The sequence below is a fragment of the Perca fluviatilis genome, chromosome 14, assembly GCF_010015445.1.
Source record: "Perca fluviatilis chromosome 14, GENO_Pfluv_1.0, whole genome shotgun sequence".
NCBI classification, from domain to species: domain Eukaryota; kingdom Metazoa; phylum Chordata; class Actinopteri; order Perciformes; family Percidae; genus Perca; species Perca fluviatilis.
The window spans coordinates 30,628,767-30,646,985 of NC_053125.1; the positions used below are offsets into that span (position 1 = coordinate 30,628,767).

Consider the following 18,219-nt stretch of genomic DNA (forward strand, 5'->3'; position numbering starts at 1 on the left):
GGTTAATGCGCATGCGCAGCAGTGACATTTGTGGGATTGCGCATGCGTTAAATTTAAACCATCATTTCAGCATACCTAAGATTACAAGCGGTAAGTGTTGGTGTATTATATCCAACCCGGTCTCACGGCAGTTCGTGTAAATGGCCACGTTATTCTTAATCTATTGATACGCGTTACGCCGAGACGTTTTTCTCTCGTTTTTTACGTGTAAATGTAACGTTATTTTTACATGTAAATGTAACGTTATTTTAGGACTTGTAAATGTAACGTTATTTTCGGGTAAGGACGCCGGAGGCGCGGCCGAAAAGGTCGCTCCATAAGCGGGATACCGCCAGGGCGCCCGCGCTGGTGAAATACATTACTTTACATTTTCGTCTTGTCCACGTTAAAACCGGACAAAAACGTCTCCGTGAATATGTATCAATAGATTCAAATAACGTCACAATTACACGAACTTCCATGAGACCGGGCTGTTATATCGCATTAAACAATGGGCTATCAAAACAGCATACCTCTTTTATAAACTGTATTTCTTTTATTAAACCAGGGGTTATCAAAACAGCATACCCTTCACAAACACTGGTATGCTGTTTTGACAAAGTAGGCCAAATTGACAGACCCCGCTATAAAACTAAACTTCCGGTATGCTATTCTGACAAAGTATGCTACATCGACAGAACACCGGATCCAATTAAAAAAGGTTCCGGATCCAACCTCGGAGGATGTTCCAATATTTTCTGGCTAAAATTAAACACTGAGTATTTTGTATTTTACAAAAAAATACAACAAGCCCAGCAACAACAAGCCCAGCAACCACACCAACTACCCACTGACGATTTCCATCAGCGTCTCCATCTGTGTGATCTGCAGAGCAGAAAGAGTTGAAAGGAATCAGCTGTCAGGAGAAAACTGAAGAACACAACGGAATCTGTTTTTCTCGTCAGTCTCAGACAATGTCAGACATTATCTGCTGACTTACAGCAGCTGTTCTCTTCAGAAAACACAAATATCACATAAACTCAGAGACTCAACGCTACAAACTCACCTGGGACGGTCAGCTTGGTGGTGTTGATGTGCTTGTCTCCTTCACCGTTTGTAACTCGACACTGGTATGTTCCGGTGTCGTTGACGCTGACGTTCTTCAGAACAACAGAAACGTCTCCGTCCTTCATCTCCGGATCGCTAAGGGTCACTCGACCACGATATGAGGGGAGCTGCAAGTATTCATAGGGGCGGTTTTCTCTGAAGAAGAAGACGTAACCGTCTGACCCCAGGTCAGTTCTGCTCCACACTAACTTTCCAATGTCACCACCTCTATGATCCCGACACTGAAGAGTGACATCCTCTCCAGCCTTCCCTGTTATCTCTTCTGGGTCTGAAACGGAGAGAAAAGCAGGAAGTCAGGAATATAGTTCAACTTCAAACAGCTCCACATGTGACTAATTAATTATTAGTTTGGATGTAAACTCATGAAACTCATTTGATCTGCTTTCTGCATTTGATCTGAACTCACGCAGAGTTCCCGTTGTCTAAATCCTGAGTTTACCTGAGAGGTGCATCACTTACAGTCAATAGTTAATCTCTGAAACAAAGACAGAACAACGTAACACCAGTTACCGCTCTTTGACTTTGTTTTGGAATGCTCAAATTGAGTTAAATTGAGTTAGGGTACAGGATAGCAATAAGTAGATGGCAAGAAGTAATTTCATACCATCAAAAATATATGCCATGATCACTAGATTTTAAACAGGTGTTACTATAATTATTTTGTAAATGGTGATCACCAACCAAATACTGATAATGTGGAAGTTACTGCCTTTTGCCTTGGCGTGACATTTTGCAGACAATACAAAGACAGAGTTCAGTAACTTCAAAATAGAGGTCAGTCAAAAAGTCAAGTTGGAGCTCAAGATTATAAATGTAATTACGAAAACATCTAAGTCAATTGCCAGATTTCCAGTGTCCTACCTGTACTTCAATTGGCTGGACAACTAAAACACTTTAAAGTAATCTTTCTCAGTTCCACACACTAGCGAGTGGGAATGGGGGAGACAGAAACGCATTATAGCTTTATATAATGCGTTTCTGTCTCCCCCATGAGGAAGTCTAAGTAATGGCAACACAACTGTCGGCACGTCCACTTGATACAAGCCTTCTGTGATCACCCCCACACACACACACACACACACACACAGACACACACACAGACACACACACCAACCCGGTTCCACGGCAGTTCGTGTAAATGTCCACGTTATTCTTAATCTATTGATACGTGTTCACGGAGACGTTTTTCGTTTTTTACATGTAAATGTCACATTATTTTTACGTGTAAATGTCACATTATTTTTACGAGTAAATGTCACTTTATTTTTTACATGTAAATGTCACATTATTTTTTACGTGTAAATGTCACTATATTTTTACGTAAAAGTCACATTATTTTTATGTGTAAATGTCACATTATTTTTACGTGTAAATGTCACATTATTTTTTACGTTAAATGTCACATTATTTTTATGTGTAAATGTTACATTATTTTTTACGTGTAAATGTCACATTATTTTTATGTGTAAATGTCACGCATTATTTTTACGTGTAAATGTCACATTATTTTTACATGTAAATGTCACATTATTTTTTACGGTTAAATGTCACATTATTTTTACGTGTAAATGTTACATTATTTTTACGTGTAAATGTCACATTATTTTTTATGTGTAAATGTCACATTATTTTTTATGTGTAAATGTCACATTATTTTTTATGTGTAAATGTCACATTATTTTTTACGTGTAAATGTCACATTATTTTTTACGTGTAAATGTCACTTTATTTTTTACGAGTAAATGTCACTTTATTTTTTATGTGTAAATGTCACATTATTTTTTATGTGTAAATGTCACATTATTTTTTACGTGTAAATGTCACATTATTTTTTATGTGTAAATGTCACATTATTTTTTATGTGTAAATGTCACATTATTTTTTACGTGTAAATGTCACATTATTTTTTATGTGTAAATGTCACATTATTTTTTACGTGTAAATGTCATTATTTTGTCGGGAAAGGACGCGGAACACGCCGGAAGACGGGCTCGCAGACGCGCCGCTGGGGACGCCCACAATAACGGGATGGCGGAGGTTGGGTTTAGGAAAAAACTTACGGGGAAAGGGCGCCTTAAGCGCCGGGGAAAGGGCGCCTTAAACGCCGGGGAAAGGGCGCCTTAAACGCCGGGAGACGCACCACAGTAACACGCCGGACAAAACGCCACAATAACGGGATGGCGGAGGTTGGGTTTAGGAAAAACTTACGGGGAAAGGGCACCTTAAATGGCGGGGAAAGGGCGCCTTTATACGCCGGGGAAAGGGCGCCGTAAACGCCATCCCCGGGAAACAAAGCGCCGCAAACGGGACGCGATCCCCGCTCGCCCGGGTGAAAGTCCTGTGTTGTTTGACCCATCCACCACCCCGACCAACCTCCCTACGCGGATTTTCGGCTTTTTATATTACTCCCTACAATTTCGTGCTGTGGCCACAAAATATGCTTCCCATTGAAATACATTACTTTACATTTTCGTGTTGTCCACCACGTAAAAACCGACAAAAACGTCTCCGTGAACACGAATCAATAGATTCAAATAACGTCACATTTACACGAACTTCGATGAGACCGGGCTGCACACACACACACACACACACACAGTTGCTAGAAGCCAAGGAGATACGTAAGATTATAAAACATGATGACTCTTCAGAAGAGCTAATTATCTTCTCTCCACTTTCTGCACAGGAAAGTCAGCGGACGCCACACTCTTCTGAAGTTCTGAGAGTTGTGTGGAGCTGATAGTCTTAATTAGCTTTGCAGCAATTTACCGTTTAATTGATTAAAGGACCCCTCGAAAATGAGATGACTCATCTCAAGGGGTTATCCTACTAATAAATACTTCTACTACTACATACTTCATAAGACAACAACAAGAAATTGGACACATTTATGTCATCCAAACTGAAAAACAGATCTACAATTGCATTGTTACTAGTCAAAATTATTTTTGGGGATATTTAAAATAACATTTTATATAGACTAGGAAGAATAAAATTATGGATATCTGCAATGAATAAAAACATTATCCAGTCCAGCTATTAAATGTTAAAACGGCCACATATACATTTTTAATGATTTAAAGATAGCCTATCTTAGGTTCTTTTTTTTTGAAAAACAATTTCCACCAATGTGATAGAATAAAATAGTCTGCATCTGATTTTTCTTCAAGGTCAGAGTCTGGAATAACTAGCGATAAAAAAAACCAAAACATTACATCAACTCATTTATTACTTTTCACACACACACGGTTTTCCTGGTCAACTTTTTTTTACTGATACCGGTAATGATATCAGATGTTAAAATAAGGCCAAACCTATTCATCCTATCTACATTTTTTATTTAGAACATTTTACACACCTCACACAATATAGCCCTAAACAGTGATGTAGTCTACGTGATACATAGGATTTCCATATACCCACTTAAAAATGTGTCAAAAAATGTGTGACGTATGTCACGTAACAACATACTTTCCATTATGTTTTTGATACATTTTGAATTGTCATATGTGTTTGTCTTTGCATATAGGCTAAATAAAGGTATTTCCACCGTAAATTAGTGCCTTAAAGTGAATCAGAATTCAGGACATGAAGTCTTTGACACTAAAAATGTCCCTGGGGGAGAACACCCAGACCCCATATGTCCATTCTGGTCCATATATTTATATAGTACAGTATACCCACTAAAATGCTTTAGACTACACCACTGGGCCTAACACCCCCCTCTACCTCCCTCTCCCATTCCAAATCCGTCCCTACAACCTCCAGCCTGTCGCTGTCAGCTCACCGTTCTATTATAGGCCTATTACATAGATGTATCTGTAACATTGCAGCAAACGAAGTCTGCGTGGAGTTTTGAAAAAGTGTTACCACATTTGTGACAGCTTTATCGGCCCTTAGTCTTATTCCTGCTGCGCTCCGTTCACTTAACAGTGGCAGTAAAACTTGCGAACTAGGGTCCGTTACACTACTGTGTAATCAGCGTAACGGACAATGTTTTTATTGAACAATAAAACGTGTGTTTGAAAAAGGACACATTACACTTCATGAGGTCTTACTTAACACAAGCTATGTGCTGGGTCTGAATTAAATTGCCATACCTTTCTATCGCACATATCTAAAATCTATGAGAAGGTTTCTGAAAAAAATTATTATATTATTATTTTGAAATACTTTCTCAGTATGTTGGGAATATTTCTCATGACTGACGTGATCTTTTTTCATCACATTTGCGGAAATGGGCTTCCAATAGTTTAGACTAGTACAACCAAAGTTAAATCGCCTACAATTCCAACTAGTTCGAATTTGATTATGGATCTATTTTATTACTATTCTGACTAGTGAGAATATAATGAAGCTCAGCGCAAATTCCTTCAGGAAGACTTCTATGACTGCAATCACCACTATTTCTCCCTAATTCTATTCAGCTGTTAAGAGGCGTGCACTCTTCAGTAAACCAATCAGAATTGGCCACATATTCATGATCCAATCACAGAATGACATGTTGCTTTAAATGTCCCTCTCTTGCTATCAGCTGTCTTCTCAGAGTCCCTTCTGGCGGACGGGTCCTCCGTTCGACCTCCTGGTTCCCTCTCTGCCATCACCAGTGTCTAGGCTCCATCGGGGGGGAATATGCCTGTTTCTCTGCCCCTTTAAATATTTTCTATGATGGAGTCTAATCCCCAAAGACTATGCACATTTCATGTATACATGTTATCCATGTTCATATCATGCTCATCTATAATAAATATTTGCATATCTGCAACAAAGTCTCTCCTGATTGAAAATATGACTAGGAGAAATGGTAATATGCATACCAAGAATGAAATTGACATATTAGAGACACACACAGAGTTTCCACACTGCCAAACCTAACCCCTGAACACTGTTACACATGTTAAACAGCACACACACGCTCCGTGATCCTGACTATCTATAAACCTATAGCTACGCTACTCATTTTCCAGAGAAGACACCAACTTCATCAAACACGTTGCGCAGATTAACATAGACTATACATTGGGGACATCCATCCGGGCACCTTGCTTTCAAATTTGATTTTGTCCACCTGTCTAGAAGACGACACTACCCATCAGTCACCCCCAGTTTCCGTTGTTCATCGCCCTGCTTTCTCTGACAATCTGCCTCCCTGACTGACATGAGATGAAGCTGACTGATCGGCTGAGGGCTGAACATGTTGTGTACTGACTATTTAGTTTGTATTTGTAGAGAGAAGTTGGGGGTTTTACCCATTTTATTTCAATACAGTCTGTTATCACAGCAGCGTAGACAGAGGATCTGCGGCTCACTTCCGCTCTGACACAGTCAGCTGAGAAAAGTGCTGATTGTGTTTGTGTCCTATGTAATGTGATCAACCTAAGGTCTGATGTCATGCGTCCTCAGCTCGGACTCTACTATAAAGGTTTCTCAGACTGAATCAGGGAGTTTAAGATGTAATAGAAGACGTTTACTGACCTTGGTCTGTGGTGATGCTCAGCAGTGAATTCAGAACTGAAGAGAAATGAACCTCAGGTTAGTTTGAGCTTTTACTGCAGACAGACAGAACAACTGTGAGCTCAGAGAAGATGGAGTCCATGCTAAATGGCCAGCCTTTTGCTTTTAATGAGAACTTTAACAGAACAAACATAACAGCAAAGAACACAGCTCCTTTGAGTTAGTACAAATCTCACAATGCTCACACTGATCAGTAAACTGTAAGATGTTATAATATCCAAAGTTTTCCAGCTGATATTATCTCGCCTTCATTCTTCTTTGTACAGCAATGTTGTGAGAGTAAATAAGAGTCTGCTGTGGCTGCCGTACGGGTTGAGCAGAGGCTGCACAGTTTGACCAGTGGCCCGCAGCTGGGCAGCGGATGGTGTTCCAAAGAACTTGCAACGTATAACTATTATCAGACCGGCCCTCGCAGGCAGCGGCACACCAGGCCGCCGGATGGTGTTGCTTAGAACTTATCCACCTGGCCTTTGCAGCCTCGAAACATTAAAATTCCTGACTCTCCCGATTGCCACTCTGCCTCTGGACACAACCCACTAGAGATTAAATGTCTGGGATTCCCCACTAGTCAGTCTGAACTGAAGAAGTCTCTTGGATAGGAGAAGACACATCTTCAAGAATTTCTGCAAGACCAGTTGCCTTAACTTATTACAGAGGACAAAACATATTCTTTGTAAATCTTTACAATAAAAAAGAAATAAACCAAATTTTCTTCAAAACCTGCTATTTTTAGCATGTTAGCTCGAAGTTTGTTGTTTCCCGAAGCGCAGTTTGAGAACAACAACACATAGAGAGCGGAAGGTGAGGGCCATCCGGTAATTATCCTGGAAATGTACTTACCAGTGACACTGATGCTGATTCTGTTACTGGTTGCTCCCTCTCTGGACTCACACCAGTAAACTCCACTCTCCAGTGGGTCCATGTAGCTGATGTTACAGGAAGAACCAGCAGATATTCCCCAATCAGGTCCACACTGAGTCCTGGTTTCTCTGGTTGTGTCCCTCCTCAGAGTCCATCCAGCAGAGCTGTCGTCCTCCTCACAGCTCAGAGAGACAGACTGTCCTTCAAACAGTTTAGAGCTGCTGGGACTCACAGTCAGAGAGACTGGAGGGAGGAGGGTTTAGAAAACACTAAATTACTTCTGGAAAAAAGACTGGAGCCCAAACCTGTTTGTGTGGAGACTGAAGACAGATTTCAGATGTTTGATATTTGAAGTCCCATTAAAAATTATGCATTAGGATAACTTGTTAACTCACTCCAGTCCTGTACACTTACTTTCTGTGACAATGTTCCTCACTGACTGACATGAGATGAAGCTGATTGATCGGCTGAGGGATGAACATGTTGTGTACTGACTCTATATTTTGTATTTGTAGAGAGAAGTTTGGGGTTTTCCCCATTTTATTTCACTACAGTCTGTTTTATCACAGCAGCGTCTAGTAGACAGACGATCTTTGGCTCACTTCCGCTCTGACACATTCAGCTGAGAAAAGTGCTGATTGTGTTTGTGTCCTATATAATATGATTTACGTAACGTCTGATGTCATGCGTCCTCAGCTCGAACTCTTCTATCAGGGTTTCTCGGACTGAATCAGGGAGTTTCAGATGTAATAGAAGATGTGTACTGACCTTGGTTTGTGGTGCTGCTCAGCAGTGAAGTCAGAACTGAAGAGAAATGAACCTCAGGTTAGAGGTCAGAGTCCTTGCTAAATGGCCAGACTTTTTTTTTTTTAAAGGGGTGATAGATTGCAAAACCGATTTTACCTTCTCATAGTTGAATAACGACAGTTCGGTGGGTAAATAGTAGAGTTGAGCCGGATACTCGGCTGAAACGAGTATCCGGTACGGATAAAGCACTTTTGCAGAGTACGAGTATTATACGAGTAATACGAGTCTATATCTGTGCTCGGATTGAATAAAAATCCTCATTGGGTAGCTGACTGTGTCTGCGTTCTGTGATAGGCTAGTAGTCCCAGCGCCCCTCCCCTACACACATACAGATTTATTGTGTTGCTGTGTCCCGCTCCGCTCTGCTCACTCACACACAGAACACTCTCGGTTTCTCCCTCAGTCACTCATGTTCGCGGGTCTTTTCCGTTAACATTTAGGGTTGCTTCAGCTTCAGGTTTGTTTTTTACTTCGGTTTGTAGTACTTACTTATTAACCAGTAGAGTTCTGGTAAACGTGGGGTTTGTTCAGACGTGGTGCTTGGTAGAATGTGACTCGCGTTGTGTCTCTGCCTGTCGGAGATTTTTTTTCTTTTAAGTGTCTGACACTTTCTTGCTGTATTTCATAAAAAAATAATATTAGTGATATAAAACTATATTACAAATGAATTAGCTACACGCACACACACACACACACACACAAACACACACACACACACACTCTCTCTCTCCCTCTCTCTGCCGGTCATCGGAGTTTTTTTTTTTTTAAACCGTCTGCTGGCTCTAACCAGTTTTTTTTTACTTCATGCACTGAGTGTCTGACACTTTCTTGCTGTATATTATTAAAAAAATAAAAGAAGTAGTGGTATAAATTGTTTGTTATCGTGATCAAAACCATTGATCTGATGAAAACCATTGATTTGAAGCTCAATGCTGATGCTGTCATCTAAATAGTTTTCTAATCAGCAATAAATATAACAATTTCTGATCAACCCATATCAATTGCATGCTTAAAATAACATACCCCGCCCATTTCAAGACAACCGACCCACTTCCGGGTTAAATCCCGCCCACTTCCGGGGTAGGCCCCGCCCAGTCCGAGTACAGATACAGATATAGATAATTCATATGGTTAACAGATACAGATACAGATAATGCTGTACTCGCTCATCCCTAATAAATAGGACATACATAGAAGCTCAAAATCCCATTGACACTCCTTTACTATGAAAATCTCATATTTTGAAACTGCCGCTGAAAACGGGCGAATCTCAACAAAGCTAAAAGTTGACATCAGCATCCCAGGACCTGTACCTTTGTCACACCCATGGATGTATTAAGAGAATGGTCATGCCCCAACATTTACATAGGGTACACAACTGACCTGAGATCAGGTAGTCTTCCGAATCTAGGTCGCGCAGATCTCTGCTATTCCATTACAAAATTCACTTCTTAAACTTTTTTATGCGAGAAATCAACAATGTAAAGCTCAAATATGAGCTGTTTTATGAAAATTGATGACTAATTGCAAATTGTGTCCGACTGTGTGTCGGAGTTCAGCGGCCGGTGCTGCCTGGGTTGCTACATCGCCGCACTGCTTGTCCTCCTTCACAGACCCCGGCCTGCTGTGAGCTCGATTGAGCTCCGTCACGGCCGGCAGCCCGCGGTGCTCAATAAGCGTGCAAACTCACCCTTTCTGGGTGACTGGACTACCAAATGCCGCTGCCCTGACAGAGTTCCAGGGCCTGCAGCTCGCTGTTCTCCCCCCCTCTTCCTGCTACCGGCCGGCCGGTGTGTGACTGAGAGCGTGGTCAGCGAGCTTGTTACTCCCGCAGTCTCTTACTGCAGGTTCCAGTTAATCTTATAATGGATATGTGTGTTGAGTTATTTAGACAAATGATTGGAGAAATAAACGCCTCTTGTCTACGAGTCTCATTGATAGAGCCCGCGGTGAGCTGGAGTTCATCAATGAGAGCTAGCTAGACTCCTCTTAACGAGACCTCTGAAATTCACAAAAATGCATTAAATTGAAATCTGAAATCGGACAAGTTTTAGCTAAGCTTTGTAAGACCTTGGGGAACCTGTAATATACATGCTGTGACGGCCCATATTTGAGCTTTATATAGTTGATTTCTCGCTTAAAAAAGTCTCAGAAGTGAATTTGGTAACAAAACATTGCAGTGTCTAGAATATGAGATTCTGTTGAGTCTCTAATGTGTGTGTGGATTCGCTTAACCAGTCAGCGCGCAGCTCATCTAAATATTCATGAGCATACCATATTTGGAAGAAAAGCTCTTGTTACAAATAGGGTCAAAACATAGGGAGGCATAAGGGCTAATAAAATATGAACCAGGCCATTTTCAGCCCAACCAATGTTACATACCCCAATAGGAGACCTTAAGGAATAGTGTGAAATACCCTATATAATCATTCTATCACCCATTTAATGATACCTTGAACAGAACATACATAACAGCAAAGAAAACAGCTCCTTTGAGTTGGTATAAATTCTGCGACTTGGACTATTTTTAAAATGCTTTAAAAATATCTAACAATAGGTGCGTGGATAGCTCAGTTGGTAGAGTGGTTGCCCATGTGTGGAGGTTTACTCCTCGATGCAGCAGGCCTGGGTTTGACTCTGACCTGCGGCCCCTTTGCTACATGTCTCTCCCCCCTAATTAATTAGTTACATCTTACTTGCTTTATACCTTTCTTTTTTGTTTTGCTCACACTAATCAATAAATGTCAAGATGTTATAATAGCCAAAGTTTTCCAGCTGATATTATCTCGCCTTCAGTCTTCTCTGCACAGCAATATAAGGTCAAAAATTATAAAAGAACATTGTGTACTTACAGATCAGCCATTGCAGAGATGTTCGTGCCATCATACCTGTTGGTGATGTGACACCAATCACTTTGAATGCTAGACTCAGAGCTGCTAAAACCACACATTTCCTCTGTGTGCTTTAATGTCTGGTTTCCTCTGCAGTAGACAGGAAACTACATCCATAGAGATGAACATTGTTGTTTGTGATCAGATATTCTTAAAGAGGATTATTTACATATCTGTTTATTCGTGATAGTGGTCATTTCTTTACAGACATGAAGGGAAAGAAGTCTTTTTGTCCTGTCCTCATGTAGAGATACAAAATTCAGAGTTATAAAAACCTAGATTCTCTCTAGTGTCGCAAATAAATAAAGTTTTGTCATGACATTTTCTGAAATAGCTAAGATACGATGCGACCGTATTGTCAGTTCACAATGAAATTCATTTTGCAACCATAGGCAGTTCCATTTAAGATGTGAGCATACAGTTACACATAAAACCCTTTCCTTCTTCTTCTTCTTCTTCTTCTTCTTCTTCTTCTTTTTCTCTAGACGTTATCCATGCACTATTGGACTTATTTGCACTACCACCACGACACACACTCTCATAGAGCACCTTACCATACATACTGAGTCACAGGTCAGTCCCTTCCCTGTCACTGCAAGCATCTCATGCTTATACATCCCTTAGTACATTCATGTTGATATTATATTTAGTATCTTTTGTTTTATTGTCCATGTAATGGCAAAATTACATTTAAGCATGATTCTTTATATTTTTGTCTTATTTCTGTTTAAGTTTCTCTCACAATGCTGAAAGGGAGTTTATCTCATTCCCACATGTAGATTCTGATTCTAACTAAGTGAGAATAATGAGATAATGTGAGCACTGTATGTCTGAACAGATAAGGGCTACAAGGTCACCCTAAAACTCTCCTGATAAATTTAGTTTTCCCATGCCAGTTGAGATGTAACTGGGGGGGTGAAAGTCGTACAGGGAGGAGGAGGCGAAATGGCTCCAAGATATCTCCTGTGTTTTTTGATTGTCTTCACGTATATCAGATTGCCACGGTGCGGGCGAGACGGGCCGGTAGTGCACCCGACCCCGAGGGACCGGGATCCCACCTCAGACGCGGTTGGGGTGCACTGAGAACAGTTCGCCCTGGTTGACAGCCTCACTGTGAGCAGGGAGCCCCGCCCCTCCCCGCGGGGAAAGAGGGCACAGCAAGGGTTATTGAGGTAAAAGTCACATCAAATCCGCCTTGGTTGTTCACACTGTGGCCAGATTGAAAAAAATCTGATCTGGGTCGGATTCAGGACCACATATGGAAGTGGCCTGAATCTGATCTGAAAAAAATCTGATCTGGGCTAGATTTGAGTGTTCACACTACTTCTGAAAAAGCCTGACCTGGTCACAATTCCTAGTTGCATCAAGTAAACCCTCCTCCTTCCTCTGTGACTGTGACTGGCAGTGCTGTGGTTTCCTCTGCACACACTCTGAGAAAACAAGTTGTGTTAAGTTTCCATGAAACAGATACATTCACTTTTAAAATAGGTCAGTGAACCATAACATGAAGTGGAGAGAAGAAAAACTAAATGAGGTTGAGATGAAAAATGACTCAATGTAAATAAAACGATGTCAACATTGTTTTAATGCCTGAGGTGAACGTTCTCTTTTCACAAAGATTCACAATTATTATTTGAATCTCTGAGATTCATTAAAAAATAACTTAATGATTTTCAAATCAACCAGCTGTATCTCCATGTAGATGGCCGTGGTTTAGTTGAGAGGAAGTGAACAAGGTGGTGGGGGGGTTGTACCTGGGTGCCTGAAAGCATGCCTCTGTTTTAACCACTGAATGTGGTCAGAAAGAGACTAAAATAAACTGTGTAGCTGCACGCTATCAAATACACTTCAAAAATCAAATCAGGTTTGCACACAAAAGGAATGTGCCTTGGTGTTTTGGTGTGGTCAAAATAACAATATTTGCAATAGATTTGCATTAATGTAAAATGTAGTGTTCATGGTATAAAGGGAGGTCAGCTGGAGGTGTACATGTCCAGGAGGGTCATCACGGTCCTGGACGCGTACAAGCCTGGGAGGGACGTCAGATTGCAGCCAATGATACGCTGTCCTTGGCAGTGGCAGCAGAGTACCAGATGGTCCCAATGGACTTGATAATGGCACTATAGTAGTGAACTATCATTGTCTTTGGCAGGTTGAACGTCTTCAGGTGCAACAGGAAGTACATGAAGTAACATTGTCTTATTCCTCTGCTCTTTGTCCCCAGGTGGTGTTGGTGGATTATGACGCTGATGCTTACGTGATGGATGCCAGTGACCTGTAAAATGTTTCTTCCCGTTACCTGGATTTGAAAGAGGTTTTTAACAAGGCAAAAGCTACTTCCCTGCCTCCATACACACAATGCAATTGTGCCATTACTCCCTGGTAGTCCCAAGAGCCGTCAGTCAGCCATGGATACCACACTTATACAAATGAGCAATCTGAACAACTCAACCAGGAGCTTGAGATGGGCCTGTATTGTCTGGCGTCCCAGAACCCCACCTCCTGTACCAAGCAGCTTGCTAAAATTGCAGGCTAGTAAATCTGTTTTTGGTTCTCATCCTGTATTTGGGTCGGATCACGTTCTCACATAAAGTGAACCCAACACTAGAGCACTTGGAAGTGAACAGAGACCCCCGTTTTCAAGCGGACGACAGTTTGGTTGTTGGTCCATATTAGAGTTCGAAAAGCTTTCACACAGCCCCAAATCAACTGGACTATCCAACTGGACTATCAGGGTTCAGTAAAATGGACCAACTGCTCAGATGCTCAGCACCCTAAGCCTCCCTAGGACCATGATAGTTCACCCTACCTTTCAAATGAGCAAAATAAAGCCAGTGAAAAGGGGGGTAGTCATTGTGAAGAATGTTTTACATATTAAGTTATGTGCGTCTACTGACTTATTAAGTTTGCTCCTCTTAATGTTTTCAGGTTGTATGTATGTATGAATGTAGTGGAGTAAAAAGTACAATATTTCTCTCTGAGGTGTGTTTCACAGTTTGTATTGTTTTCATTTAGATCTTCATGTTTATTTCATGTTCAGCTTTGTGTCTGTTTCTGTCTTCCTGTGTAAATGACTGTTACACCTGTTACATTAGATATCCTGATCCACCCTCCACACCAGATGGTGGCGGTAATGCACCAAGAAGAAGAAGAAGAAGACACCTACTGCCATGTTACTTCACCAACAAGTGCATGCTAGTTGTGCATGTTAGTTGTGGCTAACATGCTAAATGCTAACATGCTGATGGATGATCCTCCACTTAACGTTCAGACAGGTGAGTTCAACAACACCCTCTCTGGGATGGATGGTACTGTTCAGAGGAAGGTTGCTAGGAAACAAAATGTTGTGTATGTGTATGTGCACTAAGAACAAACACTGCTGTGTGTGTTTGTGTGTGTTTTTGTCAGAAGCTGCCAGAGTTTATATTGTTTACATATCTCTGTGTTGATGCCATGCAGCTTAATATTGTTATTAATAATGTTAACAGCACAGTAATTCACCTTAATTTTTGTTTTGGATTTTTTTGAAAAATGTTTCAGTGTTTTTTTTTTTTTTTTTTTTTTGTTTTTTTGATGTATTAATTTGTGTGTTTGGACACTGTGGTGTGATGTCATGTGTGTGTTTAGACATGTTAATGATCTTTATTTTATCACTGGAACACACAGTAAACATTGTTTTGGATTTTCCTCAGTTTTTTATTTTTACTTAAGTTCATTTTTACTAAAATATAATATTCAAATACTTGGTATACGTGCAGTTTAGTGTCCTTAATTAATTATGAACCTGTTAAACCACCTGTGCTGTTTAACAGTTAGGGGGTTAGGGCTAATTTGGGACATTAAATTGCATGTATACCCAAATACTCATTCAGTGATGAATTAATTAAAAAGTTAAGATGGAAAACACAGAGGGAGCCAACAGAGTGAACTGTGAGCTGAACTGAGCATGTGTAAAGAAAGAGAAGGTGCTGTGCTGCCACCTGCTGGCTGTCTGACTCAACTGATCTGATGCTTTCATCCAAACACATTTTTACAATGAGCGTCTCATTCAGCTGACGTTAAAGACACTGACTGAACTGAGAACTGAAATACAAATCCTGTAAAAGACAGAAAGTAATGCAGATCAATTTCATGAAAAACTACGGAAAAAAAAGCTTTATTATTATAATATAAAATATTCAGGATTACAGGAATACCTGTGGCTGGCAGTAAAGAAGCAATTCAAACTTAAAGCAATGATTTCCTATTGAATATGTTTAAATCATAATTATATCAAGATGGCCGGGGGAGATTACGGAGATTTCAGCTTCTTTACAGATCAGTTCAGAAGTGATGCTCTCTGGTGACAGCGGTGATGTCATTCTCATATTCATCATCCAATCCCTCCTCAGCCTGGGTGGGGGAGGTCATCACTATGGCGACAGGTAGGCCGTTTCCTACAGTCAGAGCAGGTTAGAAAGAAGATGTAGACAATTTATCAGATGAAGAATTTTGTTGGAGACAACTGTCAACCATCAACACCTGTTGGATTGAATGTGGTTTTAAAAGAAAATGATTAAAGTGGAGATGCAGTACGGATAGAACACCACCAGGTGGCAAACCAGTCTGACCACAAGGGGGAGGGGTTCTGCGGTTGTGTAAGGGGGCGGCAGAGAGCTTGAAGGAGTGCTTGTGGTCTTTGGTTTCTCTGTAGAGAGAATCAGCTGTCAGGTGAATATCTGAATGAATGAACTCCTGAAATCAAAGGTAACCTCCTCACCTGAGACAGAGACCCAGCTGGGTGGAGACTCTCCATCACTGATGATGTTGCACTTGTAGAGGCCTTCATCAGACCTGGAAACATGGTGGATGGTCATGTGACCTGCAGGCTCAGTCCTGATGAAGGAGCCATCTTTATAGAAATCAGCTGGGAGGTTGGAGGACGTCTTTGTTTTACAGGTCAGAGTGAGGTCTTCTCCCTCCATCACAGGGAGGACAGGACTCTGCAGGATCACTGGTCCACCTCAACACAGAGACAAACTACAGCATGTCATCCATTCACACACAGCTTCATCAATACTGACTCCACAGTCTGATCTTACCAGTGACAGTGATGTTGATGCTGTTACTGGTTGCTCCCTCTCTGGACTCACACCAGTAAAGTCCACTGTGCCATGAGACCATGTGGCTGATTTTACAGATCGAACCATCAGTTTTTCCCCAGCCATCTCCACACTGAGTCCCGGTTTTATCACTCATGTTCCTCCTCAGAGTCTATCCAGCAGAGCTGTCGTCCTCCTCACAGCTCAGAGAGACAGACTGTCCTGGAAACATCTGAGAGCTGCTGGGACTCACAGTCAGAGAGACTGGAGGGAGGAGTGTGTGGTGTTTAAAGAAATCAGTTGATGTGACACTGCTCTGGCCATGTGAGGGAGTCATTTTTTTCAGTAATATAGACTGGAAGAAACCACTTAACCATGTACCACAAAAGTTCCTTCTAACAATAAATGGAAAATAAGTGTCATTTAAGTCCATATCCATATATTCTATCCAGTGAAACATTTCTTACATAAGTTAAAGAGTGAGATTTACATTTTTCTTTTGAATGTAAGTTAAGTAGTAAATGTAATAATGTCACAGAAGTTGAACGAACATGGATCTATTGGATGAAACCTGCAGACCTGTAGTTTGTTTTGACATAGCCGTCCACCCTGACCTCCTACCCCCACGCACATACATAATGTGTGAATATAATATAATGTATGAAAAGCTATAGGCCAAAAATTGAATACTTAACTTCTACATATACTGAACAAAAATTATAAAAGGAACACTTTTATTTTTGCCCCCATTATTCATGAGCTCAACTCAAAGATCTAAGACTTTTTCTACATGACATGTCATTTAGCTGACACTTTTATCCAAAGCGACTTACAATTGCTATATATATATGTCAGAGGTCGCACGCCTCTGGAGCAACTAGGGGTTAAGTGTCTTGCTCAGGGACACATTGGTTAATTTATCGCAGTGGGAATTGAACCCAGGTCTCCCAAACCAAAGGCACCAAATCTGCATCTTAGATATTTGAGTTCAGCTCATGAAAAATGGGGGCAAATACAAAAGTGTTCCATTTATAATTTTGTTCAGTGCATATATAGAAAAAAAACATTTACTGACCTTGGTTTGTTGTGCTGCTCAGCAATGAGGTCAGAACTGAAGAGAAATTAACCTCATATCAGTTTGAGTTTGTGACACAAAAACACATTTAAAGTTAAATGTCTGAATACTGGATGGAAAATCATTTACACAACCTTTGGAAATGAAATTCTCACATATTTAAGTTAACATTGAGGAGAATTTTCTTGAGTTTTTCTTGTATTTCTTTTAGCTGATGGTTTTAGACATGCTCACAGAGTTTACTTACAGAGCAGCCAGAGTAGAGACGTGTCCTCCATCCTAACAGTTGGTGAAATTATGTCTACACTTTTTTCACTTCATAGTCATAGCATCAAGTAAACCATCCTCCTTCCTGTCTGACTTTGGCTCAGTGTTGTGGTTTCCTCCACAGTGTGAGAAACAGGGCAACACGTTTAACAGTGTGAGAAAAAAAGTTGGTTTAGTTTAAACAAAGCAGATACATTCACTTTTAAAACAAGGCACAGAACCATAACAGAAAGTGAAGAGAAGAAAAACTAACTGCTTTAACACTGTTGGACTCAAGATAGATAGTTTTTTTTTTTAAAAAGGATCAAAATCGATGCAGCAGAATGAGAGATATTGTCTTCTTTATTCTACACATTCTTCTGTCTTGTTAAAACCTGGTGCCTACATTACCCAGAATGCAGTAGTAGGGTGTGTTGATGCTAGAAGCAGCTCATGTATCCTGCCGCAGAGATGAGCAGCGAGCTACAGAGGCATGTAAGTTCACTTCCTTCTTAACAACGTTCATCTCTGCAATTATAAACTAACTAGAGACTAACTGTCCGATCAACTGCAGGAGGAGAAACCACACGGCTGCTGCACCCCCCTCCACAGAGGAAATGGGGGTATTGAACTGCTC

The 18,219-nt window shown here is 40.8% G+C and overlaps 1 protein-coding gene across 1 annotated transcript in view; it reads right to left on the reverse strand.

Moving 5' to 3' along the window:
• Nucleotides 1-542: 542 nt before the first annotated feature.
• The window catches only part of LOC120572837, a 49,374-nt gene continuing 31,697 nt past the window's right edge, over nucleotides 543-18,219 (reverse strand). Inside the window, exons 2-6 of the mRNA XM_039822318.1 lie at nucleotides 8,251-8,286; nucleotides 7,462-7,725; nucleotides 6,583-6,618; nucleotides 1,046-1,375; nucleotides 543-864 (exon numbers count right to left, since the gene is read on the reverse strand). Of these exons, the coding sequence (XP_039678252.1) occupies nucleotides 692-864; nucleotides 1,046-1,375; nucleotides 6,583-6,618; nucleotides 7,462-7,725; nucleotides 8,251-8,286 (839 nt within the window). The 3' untranslated portion in view covers nucleotides 543-691. The remainder of the gene's footprint in view (nucleotides 865-1,045; nucleotides 1,376-6,582; nucleotides 6,619-7,461; nucleotides 7,726-8,250; nucleotides 8,287-18,219) is intronic.